The sequence below is a fragment of the Oncorhynchus tshawytscha genome, linkage group LG20 (genome assembly GCF_018296145.1).
Source record: "Oncorhynchus tshawytscha isolate Ot180627B linkage group LG20, Otsh_v2.0, whole genome shotgun sequence".
In the NCBI taxonomy this organism is placed as follows: domain Eukaryota; kingdom Metazoa; phylum Chordata; class Actinopteri; order Salmoniformes; family Salmonidae; genus Oncorhynchus; species Oncorhynchus tshawytscha.
Window position 1 is genome coordinate 27,223,746 of NC_056448.1, and position 20,548 is coordinate 27,244,293.

At 40.8% G+C, this 20,548-nt stretch overlaps 1 protein-coding gene across 6 annotated transcripts in view; it reads left to right on the top strand.

Moving 5' to 3' along the window:
• mast4 (microtubule associated serine/threonine kinase family member 4) overlaps window positions 1-20,548 on the top strand; it is a 175,303-nt gene that overhangs the window by 116,738 nt on the left and 38,017 nt on the right. For 5 of the 6 annotated variants that reach the window (XM_024382102.2, XM_024382105.2, XM_024382103.2 and 2 more), the window contains 3 exons: window positions 7,417-7,505; window positions 18,222-18,291; window positions 19,730-19,808. In XM_024382102.2, the coding sequence (XP_024237870.1) occupies window positions 7,417-7,505; window positions 18,222-18,291; window positions 19,730-19,808 (238 nt within the window). Of the gene's footprint in view, window positions 1-7,416; window positions 7,506-8,087; window positions 8,241-18,221; window positions 18,292-19,729; window positions 19,809-20,548 lie in introns of those variants that run through there. The other variant, XM_024382108.2, reaches the window with a different exon arrangement.

A 20,548-nucleotide genomic window follows, 5' to 3' on the forward strand; every position in this document is an offset into this window, starting at 1 on the left:
TTAACTTAAGGTGGCTGAATAATTTTGCACGCCCAATTTTTCAGATTTTGATTTGTTAAAAAAGTTTGAAATATCCAATAAATGTCGTTCCACTTCATGATTGTGTCCCACTTGTTGTTGATTCTTCACAAAAAAATACAGTTTTATATCTTTGTTTGAAGCCTGAAATGTGGCAAAAGTTCGCAAAGTTCAAGGGGGCCGAATACTTTCGCAAGCCACTGTACCTAATGCCCTTCCACGGAAGTCTGAACAAGTATATTGTGTTATGTGGTTATAATGCATTGTAAGACTTGTCATAAATATGCTGACTTAATGGCAACTGTTTGACTAGCTCAAATCATAGTTTGTGAGGAATCCCTTTTTTCATAATTCCTATTTATTTCACATTTGAAGACATCTGTACAAGACGGCCCCTTTTTCCTTATTGTCATGATTAACCCTAATAGATGAATTGGCTTGTTTGTTAGAAGACATCCTCTGTCCGCCATGACTGTCACACTGTTCGCACTGTGCAAGCAATCCCATTATTGTTCCGTGTCACTGAAATCCAATTGTCTTCTGGTATAAAAGCATACTATGCAGGCCTCTGTCCAAGCAAACAGCCATCTCCTATGGATGATGTCATTTTGGAAAACAGTTCAGTGACTTCTCTAAGCTGACAACTAAATGTAGGATTCTGCTGATTAATAACATATGGCTATTGATTCACTAAAATGCATATTTCACCAAAAGCATCCCTTTTGATAAGTTGTGAAGACGTGGATGTCGATGAAGGCAGCCCCCCGCACCTCTATGATACAGAGGGGTTGGGTTAAATGTGGAAGACACATTTCAGTTGAAGGCATTGTTGTACAACTGACTAGGTATCCCCCTTTCTTGAAAGGAGAGACAATGATCCCTCTCATTTGCAAAGAGATGGGATATGATAATATTCATAAATGGGGAATCGGGGTTCGATTCCGGAGAGGAAGCCTGAGAAACAGCTACCACATCCAAGGAGGGCAGCAGTTATCCATATTACCCACTCCTGACTCAGGGAGGTAGTGATGAAAAATAACGATACAGGACTCTTTAGAGGCCCTGTAATTGAAATAGGTATGCTTGAAATCCTTTGAGGATCCATTGGTGGGCAAATTTGATGCCAGCTGCTGCGGTAATTCCATGTCCAATAGTGCATCTTAAAGTTGCTGCAGTTAAAAAGCTAGTAGTTGGATCTCGGGTATAAGCTGACGGCCTGCCGAGAGTTGAGCTACGGCCTTTCTCAGCACCGATACGCCTAACTGAGTGTCCCTTGGGGTCTTAGTGTTCAAAGCAGACCTTCGCCTGAATACCACAGCTAGGAATAATGGAGAAAGACTCTGGTTCTATTTTGTTATTGTTTTCTTCTGAACTGGGCCAGTGGTTAAGAGGGACTGCCGGGGGTATCATTTTGTGCCGCTTGAGGTGAAATTCTTGGACTGGCGCAAGAATGTTTTCATTAATCAAGAATGAAAGTCAGCGGTTTAAAGACTTTCAGATACCGTTGTAGTTCCGACCATAAGCAATGCCAGCTAGCGATCCGGCGGCTTTATTCCCATGACCCGCCTGGCAGCGTCCGAGAAACCAGATTCTGGGGAGTATTGTTGCAATGCTGAAACTTACAGGAATTCACGGAAGGGCACCAGCAGTAGTGGAGCCTCCGGCTTAATTTGACTCAGGAAACCTCGCCCGGACATGAAAAGATTTGACACCAAAGTCTCCAATTCTGTGGGTGGTGGTGCATGACTGTTCTTAGTTGGTGGAGCGATTTTGTTTTGTTAATTCCAATAACGGACCTGACAATTTAATCAACTTTAAACTAGTTATGCGGCCAGAGAGGTCGGCGTCCAACTTCTTTGCGGGACAAGTAGCGTTCAGCCACACGAGATTGAGCAATAACAAGTCTGTGATGCCTGGGGCTGCACGCGCGCCACACTGAGCCTTTGCCGAGAGGCGTGGGTAACCCGCTAAAGCCTACTTGTGATAGGGTTTGGGTATTGCAATTATTTCCCATGAGCGAGGAATTCCCAGTAAGTGTGGATTATAAACACGTGTTAAGTCCCTGCCCTTTGTACACACCACCCTTCGCTACTACCGATTGGATGGTTCAGTGAGGTCCTTGGATTGGTTTCCGTAGGTGAACCTGTGGAAAGATCATTAACGGGTTGCCAGCTGCCGGTGCGGGGCTGTGCTCGAAAACAAAATTCTGCTGTGGGCTAGGTAGTTGTAGGGGGCTCACGCCCCCTGCCTTTCTCTTGGTGCGGGATTCTGTGCCAGGAAGGGGCTTCGGCTCTCGCCCAAGCTCGGTTCCCTGCATCTCCCCATGTCGCCTGTGTTATGCCTGACCGGCTCTCCCCCTTTCCCCTTTCTGCACGGCCTGTGGGTAGGCGCGTCGGCCATATCTGAGGGGGATTGGGGGCTGCCTCGGTCTCCCAAAGCCTATAGAATATTCACATGCTGTATTTAGGCAAGTTGGAGTTGGCCAACTCACATTATATAGTTAGTGCCTTTGTAAAAGTGTTTTGAGGTGTCAATAAAAAACACACAACATAGAAAGTTTATTTTATTTATTATTAATAACTAATCATTATTTAAACTTCAAGACATGCCACCAGGGGTCTCTTCACAGTCCCTAAGTCCAAAACAGAGGCCGGGAAATGTACTAAATGGCTACATGAAGCTCTCTTCCACGTCGGGTAACTTCAAGCTAGTAGGATAATCGATTGTTTTTTTAAACTCATAAAACACCTCACGTTACAACACGGACTGTGAAGAGACACGCACTGTAATATTGTACATTTTATATTGTAAATGGGTATATTGCAATGTGTTGCTTTGTTCCTGTTTGGACCCTAGGAAGAATAGCGGCTGCCTTGGCAACAGCTAATGGCAATCCTAATAAAATACTAAATACTAGTAATCTAATGTAGTCTGAGTGTTATTTTCAAAGAACACTCAATGGTTTTCCAGTTCTTACGTTTCTGTTCTTATAAAACCTGTACTTTGGAGCCATGACAACCATGATCCTGAGATTCTGAGCTTTTTTCCTTTTTCGTCAATTTCTCTGAGATTTGAGGCTGAATAGAATTTGTTCAGAGTTAGATTAGTCATTACACTGTGTGCTTATTGCACTGTCATCTAGCAGCACTAAGGCTTCATCCCATCTCTGCAGAGACATATTCATTGGCTGCCTTCCAAATCTTCTACTACTAGCCACTTGCTGTAGGAACTTCTATAGATCTCAAATTGTTGGATTGGATTATTCACCTAGTCTATATCGGAGGGTAAGATGGAGATATTGCTTCTACCAATCTTTTCAGATCTACAGTTGAAGTCGGACGTTTACATACACTTAGGTTGTAGTCATTAAAACTTGTTTTCAACAACTCCACAAATTTCTTGTTAACGAACTATAGTTTTGGCAAGTCAGTTAGGACATCTACTTTGCATGACACAAATCATTTTTCAGACAATTGTTTACAGACAGATTATTTCACTTATAATTCACTGTCACAATTCCAGTGGGTCAGAAGTTTACATACACTAAGTTGACTGTGCCTTTAAACAGCTTCCAGTAAAGGATGTCATGGGTTTAGAAGCTTCTGATAGGCTAATTGACATCATTTGAGTCAATTAGAGGTGTACCTGTGGATGTATTTCAAGGCCTACCTTCAAACTCAGTGCCTCATTGCTTGACATCATGGGGAAATCAAAAGAAATCAGCCAAGACCTCAGAAAAAAATACTGTAGACCTCCACCAAGTCTGGTTCATCCTTGGGAGCAATTTCCAAACGGCTGAAGGTACCACGTTCATCTGTGCAAACAATAGTACGCATGTATAAACACCTTGGGACCACGCAGCCGTCTTACCAATCAGGAAGGAGACTGGTTCTGTATCCTAGAGATGAATGTACTTTGGTGCTAAAAGTTCCAAATCAATCCCAGAACAACAGCAAGGGGCCTTGTGAAGATGCTGGAAGAAACAGGTTCAAAAGTATCTATATCCACAGTAAAACTGACCTAAGACAGGGAATTTCTACTAGGATTAAATGTCAGGAATTGTGAAAAACTGAGTTTAAATGTACTTAGTTAAGGTGTATGTAAACTTCGACTTCAACTTTATGTAAAGTTTTAGGGGCTAAGGGCCAATTTGGAACTCCATAATATGTTGAGAATGCTTGAGCATTAAGATTTTCTAGTGTTCAGAGGAGAAGTGAACTATGTGAATGCTTGATGCACACCTAATGCAGTCTTTTCACATGAAAGTGCCTCCTCACTGAGAGAGCATTAAGATCAGAGCACCAAGGGCTCTGCAATGTCACCTGTAGCAGCTGCCTCGCCAGGTTCCTGACAGACTGCCAGTTTGTGTGCATGTGCGCATCTGCACCTGTTAAACACACACACCCTGCTTCTACTACTCTATCTCTGCCTCTATGAAACTACATGGTCCTCTAGCCATGATGTGACACACTGCGCCATACTCTCTAGCAAAGCCTCAGCTCCTATCCTAAAACACTGCAAGGGACAAGATCTACTCAAGGCTACAGTACAATGTATGAAATGTGCTTCAATGTCAACTTAATACTATGTGAATCGACATGGCTCTCTGCTGAGCAGGAGGTTACACAATCACAGACAGTCTCATTGAGGTCCGACCTTGCAGTGAATGTTTTTAAATGAGATATTTTCAGACTGTGCCCTCTGGGAAAGGCACATAGTCTATATATTGCAGTGTGATGTGGGTATTGAAGTCTGTACTGAAATATATACTGAACAAAATATAATCTCAACATGTAAAGTGTTGGTCCCATTGTTCATGAGCTGAAATAACATTTCCAAGACATTTTCCATACGCACAAAAAGTTTATCTCAAATGTTGTGCACAGATTTGTTTACATCCCTTTTAGTGAGTGCGATGCACAGTCATGTGAAATCTATAGATTAGGACCTAATTCATTCATTTTAATTGACTGATTTCCTTATGAACTCTAACTCAGTAAAATCTTTGAAGTTGTTGCGTTTTTTGGTTGTATATGTTCAGTTCATGTTCTCTGAAGATTGAAACGTTGTATATTCCCAAGGTCATTTTCTCCTGGGATTGAGTCAATTGTTCCTTCAAACCTTTTCCTGTGTAAATGACTGAACTCCCCTGTTGTGATTCAAAATATACCACCCTTATGAGTCATAATAAAAACATGAATTAATTACTAATGTGAGTAATATCAAAGTCATCAGATGTTGCGATTACAAAATACACAATAGGCATCCCAATTGTTCTGCTCGGTAGCAGTAGGCTAAAGTGCTTTGTCAGAATGGATTGAGGCTACTGTTACGTCTTCGCGAGCTAAGCCCGGCTAAATAAGAGGATCTGCTTTGTCAGCACTTAGCGTGACATTAGATAGCTACTGTACCCGGCACCGGTCTGTCCTTCATTTCCTCCTGAGGCTGTCACCCAAGCAAGATGCTCTTTAAGGGACACTTTTTATGGATATGATTTAATAATATATTTTTCACTTCTCTTATTGATCGCTGTAAAGGGATTTTAATGTTTTCCAAACTGCTATAGATTAAATGTTTTATTAGTACCACTGTTACACCTGGACTGAGGAGTTGGAAGCTTCCATGAGTTTTAATGGAGAATATGAACATTGTTGGAACTGAGGAGAGCATAGTTTGAATACCTAGAGTGAATGGGATGCAGGACTCTGGTAACCATAAGTGGTACAGATTGTGGAAACGTTGCAGAGGACGGTACGCCAGGCCAAAGAAAATGTACTAACTGTTGTTTATGAAATATTTGTAGGCCTATATTTACTGTCATGCTATTGAAGAGTGATTTTTGTCGCCTGACGACTCACTGACTTTTTCTGCTGCTCTATCGCAGGCTACATACTTCAGTCTGAGACAGCCAGTAGTTTTTTTGTGGTGATGTTAAAATGAGGGGTGTTGTACAAAACAACGTCTTGAGCGATTGGATCATCTCTAACCAATCAGAGTATCCAAGCCAATGACGAATTTTCGAAATGCTGCTTTACCGACATGTATGCTGCTTTACCGACATGTATGCTGCTTTACCGACATGTATGCTGCTTTACCGACATGTATTCTGCTTTACCGACATGTATTCTGCCTTACCGACATGTATTCTGCTTTACCGACATGTATTCTGCTTTACCGACATGTATTCTGGCTCTAGTCTAACCTGTCGGTTTCTGGGACTGATCAGACAGATCATTCCATTCCCGAAAATCGTTGGGGTGGTACTCAGATCCAGACTCATTGAGGAGAAGAAACTAACATTGTCCGTGGGCATGGCGTAGCATAGCGTTTGGCCGGAGCAAGGAGTTTGGGTAGCCAGGCAACGATTTTTGCTGTTCAATGTTTATTTGGTGAGCAATGTGCATATTAGTCAAAGTCCAGTTTGATTTGTCTAGTGATTCAGGGAGTGGCTACAATAGTTTTCATTGACAACACTCACTGCTTCCTTTTTTCATTGAGTAAGCAGAACAATCCATCTTTTAAAACTATTGTTAACTAGACCTATTACACTTTTTTTGTCTTCACTGAATATGCAAATTCTGTTTCTCAAATAGAATCAGCACTTACCTCTTTCTACATGAGTCCCTGTTAACTGAATTTGCTCACTACCACCAGTGCAGTATTTTTAGCTTCCTCCGGGTGTAGAATCAGGTCTTGAGTGCTGTGTTTAATAATCCACAGAAAAGGCCCATCCTCGGGCTAATCAGAGGTGCTAATGAGGACTATTATCATTAATCAGTTACAGTACTCATGTTGCTGAGACGCCCTGGTCGTTGAGTGCTTGGGGATTTATGATGTTTAATGGATCCTGCTGGTTGGGGCCTGCAGGGGCAGGATTGGCCTATAGGAGATATCTCGTGGGTCACATTGGCTTTATAGGAGAGATCTGGTGGAAGATATAGAAGATCTGGTGGTACCTTTTGGTGCAGATTGGCCTATAGAATAGATCTGGGCCTCTAGAATCGAATTATGTAGAATTGCAAAGCTCCAGGTAGAAGTTCCCTACGGGTGTAGGGTCACCATATTCTGCTCCAGTACTAGCCTTCCCCTGGGGAAGAATGGCATCTAGGGCAACTTCATGGTACTCCAAGTGCTAACCTATATGAATGCAAGAAGGTGGAAAAAAAGGTTGAAAAGAGTTTCCATGTCTTTGCACTGGAAGTAATTTTTGTGGATGTGTGTGATGTATAAGTGAACTATGTGCAGTGGAATGTGTAGTGCATATTAATTAGCTATGATTACATCTGGCATGTTTACTTAGATAATAAAGCACTGTGAGTGGCTGGCTGGCTGACTGGCTGGCTTTGTCTCGCTCTCCCTGTTTAGCTGTCTAACCTCTTACTGTCTGTGTTTTCATAGCTGCAGGACGAGCAACAGAAAAAGCCTAATAGGAAGTAGTCAGTCTTCAGTGCTTCCGCGACCTCACTCCCCCCTCTCATCACATACAGGTAAGTTTTGTGTGTGTGTGTGTGTGCCCACCACATTTGTACAGGTATCTGTTTTGATGTGTGTGAAGTGCCCCAATGAGTGACAGACATAATTAATGTTGTTGTGCTTGCTCTCATGCGAAGTGGCTTTGATTAGCCAGTGTTCTATCCCTGATTGAAGGCCATTGTCTGTGGGTAAATGAAGAAGAGGTCTGGAAAAACCATGTCTGAAGTGCAGTCTCTTTGTGGTTCATTAACCACCCACAAGATCATCCTCAGTCTCTCTGTAAACCTTTACCACAACATCACACAAGTATCTCAAATGTTAGCAACCTGTCTTCAACAGCAAAAATACTTTTTCATTGTCAACGTTTAGTGCTACTGCTTTTCTAAAGACCAGTCTCTGATGCCACGGTTTAAAAGGGTGAGTGTGCTGTGCTATCGGAGCAAGGACATTGGAGCCAGCTGTGATTGTGATTGTAATGGATCCTGAAGTGGCGGGCCTCAGGAAGGAAATGCACAGGAGCGCAAAGAGGGGAGGGTGGACTTCATTTATTCCAGCTTGGGCGTTTTATTTCCTGACAGGCCAATCACTGATAATGGCCCTCCATTTGCGCAGTCAGACTTTCTAACCTTGCTAGAGAACTCGGTCCTTAAAAATGAACTATGTAAGAAATAGTGACGGTAATAACAATGTTGAACTTTGGGAGAACTTCACTGGCTGGCACAGACGTATTGCAGGTGCATGTACATTCGGTAAGAGCATTGTTTCCAGTTCTCATGTTAGGAGTACAGTAGGTTTTAGTTACTGTACATTGTTGCAGCCTGTCGCAGTTGTTTTGGCATTTGGTTGATAGCCAAGCTGGGGAGAGTCAACATTACCCACTGTGATTTTACATTTTGTTCACTTTCCTTCATGAAAATAGCTATTTTCTTCCTATTAAGAATGCTGGATCATTAGTGATTGTTTTTCACATATGATTTCTAAATGGTATTTAATTTAGATTTAAATCTGCTCGCTATACTCTATTACGACTGCTGCTGTTTATCAAAGCAATCCCCGTGTCTTTTCTCTAAACACATAAGATTCATCAGTATTATCTTGTGTCTACATTGCTATTAAAATGGGACTAAATCTGATTCATGTCGAAGAATGGACTTGACCTATTTTGGGTAACAGACATATACAACACAATGTACAATGTGGACCCAGAGGATATCACTTGAAAGTCTTAATTAAAACACTTGTTTCCAAAGTGGTCCTCGATGGTAAAAACAATAACACATATAATGATTAAAAGGAAAGACAAAAATGACAAACAACCATAAACACATTCATTTACATTGACATCCTAAAAAGTGTCACTATTCACTGCACTTCTCCCTAACCTTAAAAATCAACCATATTCATTTCACATTAAAACAATCTATTAATTGCACATCATACTGATCCTTCAAATAAATACACCTGACCAGCAGTAGGGGGCACACGGGGCAGTGTAGTGGTTTCTCTTACTTAGACAACTGTGTCCAAATGAAAACCTTTGCCTGCTTTTTAAAGCTATTTTTACTTTTTCTTTGCTTGATCTCCAAGGGAAGGCTATTCCATAGACCAGTTATTCCCTAACTGGGGTACACGCGCAATGCCGTTGGGGTACGCCAAATAAAAATATGATCCACATTTAAAAAAATAAAAATGTGTATATTTAAAAATGTTTTTTCCCCAAACAGTCCATTTATATATTCCAACGGTGCTATACATTTGGGTGAGTTTTTTTTTCTCCCCTAGTAGCCTCGTTTCACTGCCAAAATTGTTATTTAACCATCTAGTGTTCAGCAAAATAAAAACACAATGTCAAATACAGGTAGCCAGTCAAATAATTAACATCCAATCACATTAACCGTTACTCTCTCGCGGGAATTCCACTAACGGTCCGTAAGTAGCCAAATGTAGCTGCTGCTCATTCCGTTTGCTCGAAAATGTATCATTTGTATACAAGTTGTTCTGCTGCCACAAGCACATCCAATGCTAGCATCAGTAATTCTACATTTGTTGTTAGACCAACTGGCATGGACACTGACAGTTGTGAATCTGATGCAGCCGAATATGATGAACTACATTTGGGGTTCACTTCTATTGGGAGTAGTGCCTTTCCTCAGCCACGGTGTGTTATATGTGCAAAAGTACTATCTCACAACTCGATGAGACCTTCACTAGGACATTTGGAATCAAAACATGCGAATTTGAAAAATAAGCCACGGGATGTTTTTGAGTGTGAATTAAGACTTTCAAGTAGTAAGACATGTATAAAAGCAACAGATATCATTAATAAGAAGGGTCTAGCAGCGTCTTATATGGTGAGCGACCAAGTGCCTAGGACAGGCAACCATACTATTGTGGAGGACTTAATTCTTCCTGCTGCCTCGGATATGGCTGGGACAATGCTGGGTGAAAAGGCCAAAAAAACTATACAGACAATGGCTTCACACTGTTTGACGGTGCATCAGTGACATGGCAGGAGATGTTTTGAAACAATTACTGCTTCGCATACAACCAGTGAATTCTATGTGTTACAGCTGGATGAGTCAACAGACGTGGCAGACCTGGCACAGCTCCTGGTATATGTCCGTTACGTTTATGGGGGGTCAATTAAGGAAGACATCATCTTCTGCAAACCACTGGAAACCAGGACAAGAGGACAGGATATGTTTAAAGTACTGGACAGCTTTGTGACATCCATGGTGGTCAAGATGTGTTGGTATCTGTACTGATGGCGCAAAAGCCATGACAGGGAGACATAGTGGAGTGGTAACGCGCATGCAAGCAGTTGCTCCCGACGCCACTTGGGTACACTGCCGCATCCACCGGGAGGCTATTGCTGCCAAGGGATTTCCTGACAGCTTGAAAGACGTTTTGGACACTACAGTGAAAATTGTTAACTTTGTTAAGGCCCCTGAACTCTCGTGTATTTTCTGCATTATGCAACGATATGGGCAGTGACCGTGTAACGCTTTTACAACATACAGGTCTATTGTGGTGGACTTAATTATCAAGGGGCAAAGTATTGACACGTTTTTTTGGAATTGAGCGACGAGCTTATAATTTTCTTTACTGACAATTTTCACTTTCACATTTTCATTTGTCTGACTGCTTGCATGATGTCGAGTTTCACACAACTGGTCTATCTGGGTGATGTTTTTTTCTCACCTGAATGATCTGAATTTAGAATTACAGGGACTCTCCGCAACTATATTCAATGTGTGGGTCAAAATTGAGGTAGTTGGAGCTCTTTTCTGTCTGCATTAACAAGGACAACACACAGGTCTTTCCATCAGTGTATGTTTTTTGTGTGCAAATGAATGCTTCCGGACAATGTCAAATGTGATATAGCAAAGCACCGGAGTGAGCTGGGTGCACAATTACACAGGTACTTTCCCCAAACGAATGACACAAACTGGATTCGTTATCCCTTTCATGCCCTGCCTTCAGTCCACTTACCAATATCTGAACAAGAGAATCTCATTGAAATTGTAACAAGCGGTTCTGTGAAAATTGAATTTAATCAGAAGCCACTGCCAGATTTCTGGGTAGGGCTGCGCTCTGAGTTTCTTGCCTTGGCAAATCGTGCTGTTTAGACACTGATGCCCTTTGTAACCACGTACCTATGTGAGAGTGGACTCTTGGCCCTCACTAGCATGAAAACTAAATACAGGCACAGACTGTGTGGAAAATTTTAGACTTAGACTCTCCAATACAACCCAACATTGCAGAGTTATGTGCATCCATTCAAGCACACCCTTCTCATTAACCTGTGGTGAGTTATTCACCATTTTTGATGAACAAATAAGGTTTTATATGTAAGATGTCTAAATAAGAGCTATATTATTTGTGCCCTGGTCCTATGAGCTCATTGTCACTTCCCACGAGCCGGGTTGTGACGTTAAACTCATTCTTATGTTTAATAAATGTGTGTGTGTGTGGAAGGCTTACAATGATGGCAAAAAAACATTTGAGAGTGTCCTGACCCTGGTGCTAGAGGGGGTACGCAGCTGGATGTTGACTTTTTGAAGGGGTACGGGACTATAAAAGTTTAGGAACCACTGCCATAGATAAATGCCTGTATGGAAAAACGTGCTCCTCGCAGTACTGTGTACTCTTGGGATTTTACAAGACCTAACACTAGCTCTGGTATTGGGACGGTGTTGGTTATAGACCCTAACAATATGGTTTTTCATCTAACCTGGGGCACGATCATTTAAGATGTCAAACATATGATTTGAGTTGGTTGGTCCACTCTGGATTCCAAAGGCAACAAGCCCCCCTCCCGGAACTCCTGTACCCTTATGTGGGTCCTAGGGGGGGGACATTCAGCAAATACCTGACATTATTTTGCAAGACCTGCATTTTCTCTTTAATCTTTTTGATAGCCCACTATACCAAGTAGAGCAGGCATAATCAAAATGACACAATCAAGGTTGAGAATCAGTTTCTTAACTTGAATGGTAAAATATCTAGTGTTACGATAACAATGTCAATTTGTTCTCCTTTTTTTTTTGCAGCAGCAGCAGCAATCAGGTCTCCAGAATGTGATTGATCTAGGGATGCACAAAGATACTTATTTTATATTCAATCGTTATCTTGTCAGCTAAGCAATCTACGTTTTGTACCAAATAAAATCAATTCGGTTTATCCCAAATGTAGTGACAATTTGTCGTCAGACAACCAATCTCTAACAAAATGCAATTCCTTACTCAGGGTCTCTATGTAAACTGTATCCTTCCCTGATACCAGTATGGCCGAATCATCAGCATAAAGCAGGAGTTTACTGTATCTGGCATATCATTAACATATATAAGAAATGAGAGGCCCTAAAATTGATCCCTGTGGTACTCCAAGGGGTATTGACACAGGCCTCTAGTTTCCTACATTTGTTTTACTGCTCTTCTTGTGGAGTGGAACCACCCGGGCTGTTTTGAGATCCTTGGGAAATGGACTTCTACTAATAGAAAGGTTTACAATATGCATTACCATTTTAGCAGTGACACAAGCAATATTCTTTATGAATCTTGCAGGAAGGTTATCCAGCACATTTGCTTCGTTTGTGCTCATTAAGCATAGTAGATTGGAACCTTTGTCCTCTGTTACCATGCACAGCTCAAACAAATAATTTGTGAAATCTTTGCTTTGGTAAAAGTTGTTAATGAAAGACTAGCCATAGTGTCCAGTGCAGGTGGATAACTTCTTAACCAGAGATTAGCCTATAGTGATAAAAAATGTCTTAAAATAATTTGCAACCTTTTCCTGGTCATAGCATAAAACATCATCAATATCCATGCCAATACTACAGGATTTATTTTACCTTATGGGAAGTTTATGAGCCAATGTCCTTTAAAATTTCCCACAGTTTGAGGTTGATGTAAGTTGTTATTAACGGCGTCTATATAATGTTGGGATTTGGCCTTATCCATTGTGTATCTTGCCTGGTTTCTTCAGTTAATATAACCATCATAATCTTGTTGTAGATTTGTCCTTCTGGCCAGGTAGCGATCCCTTTTCCTTATGAGGTCTAAGATCTTGGAAGTGATCCATTTCCCTGGTCGCTGTTCGATTCAAATTTGTTTCATTGAAGCCAGAGTCGAGTGCCTGCAGAAACCGATCTTTAAAAAGATACTAAGCTGATCAAAATCCTCACAGTTTAGTACATGAGACCAATCCAAAATAACAAGTACTTCTACAAAACATTGAGTATTGTTTCATAGACCATACCTTCATGTATTTATTACCTGGCTCTTGTAGCATTTTGGATATCTTGCGGGTACAGTAGGTTACCTTATGATCACTAAAACCAATATTCAAATCCAAAGTTGATTTACTGTCAATACACACCTGGGTTGGCTCAACAAGCAGTTGTTTTAGTCCAAATAGCTGATTAAAGATATACAGGGCATTTACTCATACTTATCTTGGGTGATAACTGCACATTTGTATTAAAATCGCCAAGCAGAATACATTCTCTATCAGCAAATACGTTGTGATCACAGCAATTCGATTCAAGTAAATAATAGAAATGATTCTGCTTAGGAGGCCGATAGCACACCAACAAGTATAGGACGACATTTAGAAAGAAGTATATCTACCCATGCAACCTCAAGACCATCCATTTTCTGATCTGAACGAGGGTTACTAAAATTGGTAACTAAGTATGTTAAAAAGCATTTTTATGTGTTTGAATGGTGTGGGCGTACCCAAACAACAGAATGATGCGTATATCGGTCATTCAAAATATTATTGAAAGAAGACCGCTGAATGGCGAACTCAGCCAAGGTGCCATGATCTATGAGGAAATATCAAGCATTTGTTTGAGATAAAAGTTTGAGGTGGGGTTTTTGAAGTGTGTTTTTCTCCAATGTATGCTTTGCCCACAAATACAGAACAAGTCAACAACATTATTTAGGTATGAGTTAACAGAATGTAAACTTTTAAAAGTGAGATTGTCACTGTACAGTTACTTTGTCTTTTAAAATATTTTAGGCATCAGCGCATTCTAGAGGAAATCCTATTCAAGTCAGAAAAGGATATTGATATGATAGGTAAGCTATAGAAAACCTTCCCATCGAGTCTATACAATAGACAATCTCTTAGAAAAAAAATATGAACTATTGGAACCAAGATGAAAAAATAACTGATTTTGGCACAAGATGGAGGGAACGTTGCAAGACAACTAACAATATTACAGTTAACGAAAATGAATGCTTAATCCAGTATAAATTAATGTATAGAATATGTATTATACAAGAGACAAAATTCACAAATTCTACAGCACAACGGCAGAGTCATGTCTGAAGTTTAAAACTACTAATGACTTAGTAATTCATGCCTTCTGGGAACGTTACAAAATTCAAAAGTTATGGGTGGAGTTGGAAAGATGGATGTCTGAGGTATTGCAATGTAAATGTACTTTTAATTTGTCTGTCTGTCAAGACACGACATATGAGGGGTGCAGTGAGATCGCCAATAGGTTGGACAATACTCTTCTCATCAATTATCTTTAAAAAACGTATACTCAAACTGGAAATCAGCCAATCCATTGTTCACATAAAGGAGGTGTGATGTAGTTTTTGTATGTGTATGTTTTGTATTGTTTATAAAATATATATATATATGAATATATATATGAATATATATATATATTATAAACAATACAAAACATACACATACAAAAACTACATCACACCTCCTTTATGTGAATATATATATATATATGAATATATATATATATGAATATATATATATGAATATATATATATGAATGCTGGCGGTGCTTTCACTCTAGTGGTAGCATGAGACGGAGTCTACAACCCACACCTGTGGCTCAGGTAGTGCAGCTCATCCAGGATGGCACATCAATGCGAGCTGTGGCAAGAAGGTTTGCTGTGTCTGTCAGTGTAGTGTCCAGAGCATGGAGGCTCTACCAGGAGACAGGCCAGTACATCAGGAAAAGTGGAGGAGGCCGTAGGAGGGCAACAACCCAGCAGCAGGACCGCTACCTCCGCCTTTGTGCAAGGAGGAGCAGGAGGAGCACTGCCAGAGCCCTGCAAAATGACCTCCAGCAGGCCACAAATGTGCATGTGTCTGCTCAAACGGTCAGAAACAGACTCCATGAGGGTGGTATGAAGGCCCGACGTCCACAGGTGGGGGTTTTGCTTACAGCCCAACACCGTGCAGGACGTTTGGCATTTGCCAGAGAACACCAAGATTGGCAAATTCGCCACTGGCGCCCTGTGCTCTTCACAGATGAAAGCAGGTTCACACTGAGCACATGTGACAGTCTGGAGACTCCGTGGAGAACGTTCTGCTGCCTGCAACATCCTTCAGCATGACCGGTTTGGCGGTGGGTCAGTCATGGTGTGGGGTGGGGTGGCATTTCCTTGGGGGGCCGCACAGCTCTCCATGTGCTCGCCAGAGGTAGCCTGACTGCCATTAGGTACCGAGATGAGATCCTCAGACCTCTTGGAGACCATATGCTGGTGCGGTTGACTCTGGGTTCCTCCTAATGCAAGACAATGCTAGACCTCATGTGGCTGGAGTGTATCAGCAGTTCCTGCAAGAGGAAGGCATTGATGCTATGGACTGGCCCGCCCGTTCCCCAGACCTGAATCCAATTGAGCACATCTGGGACATCATGTCTCGCTCCATCCACCAACGCCACGTTGCACCACAGACTGTCCAGGAGTTGGCGGATGCTTTAGTCCAGGTCTGGGAGGAGATCCCTCAGGAGACCACCCGCCACCTCATCAGGAGCATGCCCAGGCGTTGTAGGGAGTTCATACAGGCACGTGGAGGCCACACACACTACTGAGCCTAATTTTGACTTGTTTTAAGGACATTACATCAACGTTGGATCAGCCTGTAGTGTGGTTTTCCACTTTAATTTTGAGTGTGACTCCAAATCCAAATCCATGGGTTGATATATTTGATTTCCATAATTTTTGTGTGGTTTTGTTGTCAGCACATTCAACTATGTAAAGAAAAAAGTATTTAATAAGAATATTTAATTCATTAAGATCTAGGACGTGTTATTTTAGTGTTCCCTTTTTTTGTTGTTGAGCAGTGTATATAAAAGAATATGAACTTTTAAAGTGGGATTTTCACTGGATAGTTACCATGTGTTCCTTTTCCTCAGGTGTGTTATATCCCATCCTGGTGATGTACTTATCTACGCTCATCAGCTATAATTAAATTACACCACAAACAGGTGACATCGCCATGTAAACAGCCTCTCTCTGTTCCTCAGTACCACCATTGTTCCCCCAGTATTGCATAGCCTTCTCGCGATTATCAGATTTGTCTCAGGGGTTGCCAGCGTTTATTAACTGTTTACTCCAGCCTTTGGCTACAGAGTTAATTGTGGTTAATTAACGTTGGACCAAGGGTTAGTTCTTTACCTTATTGTTGAGGGAACACAAGGCCTAGTTGCTGCCGTTGGGGAAAGTCCCGTAGTTTGATGTGTTCAATAGCCTGAGGCAGGACCACAGAACAGTAGGCATGTGGGTAATAAGTGGATGCTGTCCATATGGATGGTGAGATTGAGAGATGGATGGATCATTTGGAGGGCCTCCCTGGTAGAGGATGCTTCAGGCTCCACTATAGGACTTCAAGTTCTGCAATAAAACCAGAAAAGAACCCAAATATTAACAACTGTTAGCTTAGGGCTAACTAACATCTTATGGACTGTTGTAAATGTCTTTTATAGCCAGATGTCTTCACCCAGACTGTCTTTGTTTGAATAACGCCATTGTGTTAACATAGCTATTTCGACTACGGTATTAGCCTAAAGGCTACTCTTACAGTAGCTGATAACTCCACCGATAACTGATATACAATTAATAGGATTAAAAAAGGGGGATTTTCTCTTGCTTTTCTGAACATTTGTGGCCATTCTCATGTCATTGTCACAATGTATGAAATACAAATTTGAAGCATAGTTATTGGACAATTGCTCTTTTGGATGCAATTTATGAAACTTCAGTGGTGTTAAAATACTTTAAAGTACACTTAAGTCATTTTTGGGGATATCTGTACTTTACTATTTATACAACTTTACTCTTACTCCATACATTCCTAAAGAAAATATTGTACTTTTTACTCTATAATTTTTTTCCCTGACAACCCAAAGTACGTGTTACATTTTGAATGATAAGCATGACAGGAAAATTGTCAAATTCACTCACTTCTCAAGATAACACATGGTCACCCCTACTGCCTATGGTCTGGGGGACTCAATAAACACAAACGCATCTTTTGTAAATAATCTCTTGAGTGTGCCCCTGGCTAAAAACTATAAAATGGTGCTGTCTGCATTGCTTAATATATGGAATTTGAAATTATTTACACTTTTACTTCTACATTTGATACTTAAGTGTAATTACATTTATTTTTGATTCTGAAGTAGATTTAAATATTTATTGTCAATTGTCAGCAATAAAATGCTTATAGCAGGCTTTATTTATTTCCAGAAATTAATTTATACTAGATCTTTGTGGTTATCTGAAAAATGACATGAGAATGTGGCATACATAGGAAATATGAATCTTAAAAGAAACATTTTTATACTTTTACTCGAGTACTATTTTACTGGGTAACTTTTACTTGAGTAACTTTTAAGGTATCTATACTTTTACTCAAGTATTACAATTAGGTACTTTTCCCACCACTGGAAATACTTTCATTTCCCTGCTGTAAAACATATCGACAAGTTTTGCCCCCCCCAACACAAAAAAAAACATTTGGGCTCTTTTTTTCTTCTTTTTTTGTGTGCCATTACTCATGTGTTTCTCCTGATTAATCCAAGCCGATGAGCTGCAATGTGGAAGTATATTATTATGATTATGTAATTACTGCTTCAAGCAGATCAGTCCCATTTCAGTCTTCCCAGATTAAGCTCCTTCAGATAAGAGCCACAATGCACAATAACACAATAAAATCTAAAATTCTGTATAAAGTACAATAGCTGAGAGTAAATTGATGAAGAAATGTGTCATCTATGCAGGCTTATTACACTTTCTTATTTATTTAAAGCCCTAATATAGGTTTGGTATGGGTTTGATTCTATGCTGTAGGCTCAGTATTATTATTTCCTTGACTCATTTAAAATGCTTTTGTCTCAAGTTTCTGGAATGTTTTCTTTAATAACTTGTATTCTCCTCTTGTTTCTCTGCTTCCTCTCTGAACAACAGGAACGAGTCCTCAAGACAGCCCCAGAAACTTCTCTCCTAGTGCCTCAGCCCACTTCTCATTTGCACGAAGGTATTAGTAAAAGTCAATGCCAGTTGAACCTTTATCCGTAACTCTACTCAACTAGCATACCAATAGTCTGCAATAAAATGCTTATGGGCAGGTTTTATTGTTTTAAGTAGTAAAGTAATAGTACTTTATCTTGGTGGTTATCTGACAAATGGTATGAGAATTGAGGCATACATAGGAAATATGAATCTTAAAAGAAACATTTCTCTTTTTTTAAACAACGAAGCCAAATTGTGGTGCTATTATTGTCTGCCGCAGACAGGCAACGGTTCTTTTGAGAAGCGAAGGCAAGCTCTCACTGTGTTCTGACAGGCTCTCTATACAGAGATTGAAATCACAGGCAGGTTCAAGGGTTCAGTCTTTTACCATCATCAGACTCAGACTCAAACTCCTCGTGTTTTCTGAAGTGCTTTTCTCCACGTCTTCACAAAAAGCCTGAAATCTTTTTTGTTCAACCTTCACTCAACACGACTTTTAACAGCTTTTTTATTTATTGCTATGATTCTGTCAGTGCCACAGACCAGACATGTCATGTTAGGACTCTGTTTTGTCATGTAAACATCGTAGCTCTTCATAGCTCTTCTTCCTGTTACTCATGTCTATGAATACACACAACGTCATTGTTACCTTGCCATTATACCTGAATCATGAAAATTCTGTTTGATGTGTTTCTAGCTGTCCCTACATTTTATCCCCACGTGTTATTCCTCTGAGTTTGTATCAATGTTCAGTGTTATTGGTTAGTGCAACAGAAGACATCTCACTACTCGGTAGGTTGGGGCGGCAGGGTAGGTTGGGGTGGCAGGGTAGCCTAGTGGTTAGAGTGTTGGACTAGTAACCGAAAGGTTGCAAGATCGAATCTCCGAGCTGACAAGGTTCAAATCTGTTGTTTTGCCCCTGAACAAGGCAGTTAACCCACTGTTCCTAGGCCATCATTGAAAATAAGAATTTGTTCTTGACTGACTTGCCTAGTTAAATAAAGGTCAAATAAAAAAGATGTGGGTGGCAGGTAGCGTAGATCAAGGAAACTGTCCTGTGTGGGTTCGATTCTCACGGGGGACCTGTACGACAATGTATGCATTCACTACTGAATGTCACTCTGGATAAAAGTGTCTGCTAAATGACTAAAATGTAATCCACTGTAAATGCTGCAGTAGGCTATTCAAAAGCAGTCTTTCCTACCTATTCTTCCGGAAAGGTAAAGGTTGCAAATGACCTAACTCTGCACACAGGTCAAAGGTCATCCAGAACGTTGTGCATTTGTAGTGTAGGCATGTTATTCAAAATCCTGGAGCTTTGAGTAGTCTTGTTTTGAATATCATTCATAGTTATTTTTATATTTTGTTAACTACAGTTCTCATATTACTGATTTAGTTATGGATGGTTTCTGAGTTTATGATGACGTGTGTCTCTTTCTATCTCTGTCTGTGTGTTTGAGTAGGACTGATGGACGACGCTGGTCTTTGGCCTCTCTGCCTTCCTCTGGCTATGGCACCAACACACCCAGCTCCACTGTTTCTGTATGTACCATACCACTCAATTTGTTAAAGGTTATGAAAACAAAATATATTATGTGTTAGCTAGATTTTTTAAAAGAAATGCCAAAAAGGTAGTTTAACCTAACTTTTTCACATACTGATGGAAAACCCTTTCAATCTAAAAAATACATATACTGTACCAGATCACTGGATATTCAAGAATCGTGTCAAATAAAGATGTTTCAATGTGAAATGATCATCTGATGGGCATCCTCTAGTCTGTACTTCAGTCACCTGTACTGTCCTGTACTGTGCTGTGCTGTGCTGTACTGTACTGTAGGCTACTGGTAGTCAGAGATGATTGGTGCCATTCTCCCGCTAGTGTCTCGCAGGCTGACACACCACCAGACGCTGTATTTAGGGCCAGCAGATTTGTTTTGGAGTAAATATGGCCCTGGCACACAGCTAGGCCACCCACGCACACACAAACACACACACAAACACATAACTCTGCTCTGTTTACTGACAAACTCAAATCACACAGGCAGGCGACGGTCAACTCTCTGACACACACACACACACACACACACACACACACACACACACACACGAACAGGCCCCATGGCAGACTACACAACCCCATGGCAGACTACACAAAGTAAACAAGCCGTCACACACAAAGTAATGGGTTGTTTGTTAACGGCCATGTTTTTTGAGGACCATCGATTAGAGCTGATAAATACTTAACATGTTGCCGGAGGCTGGTGAGGGCGACCGGTTAG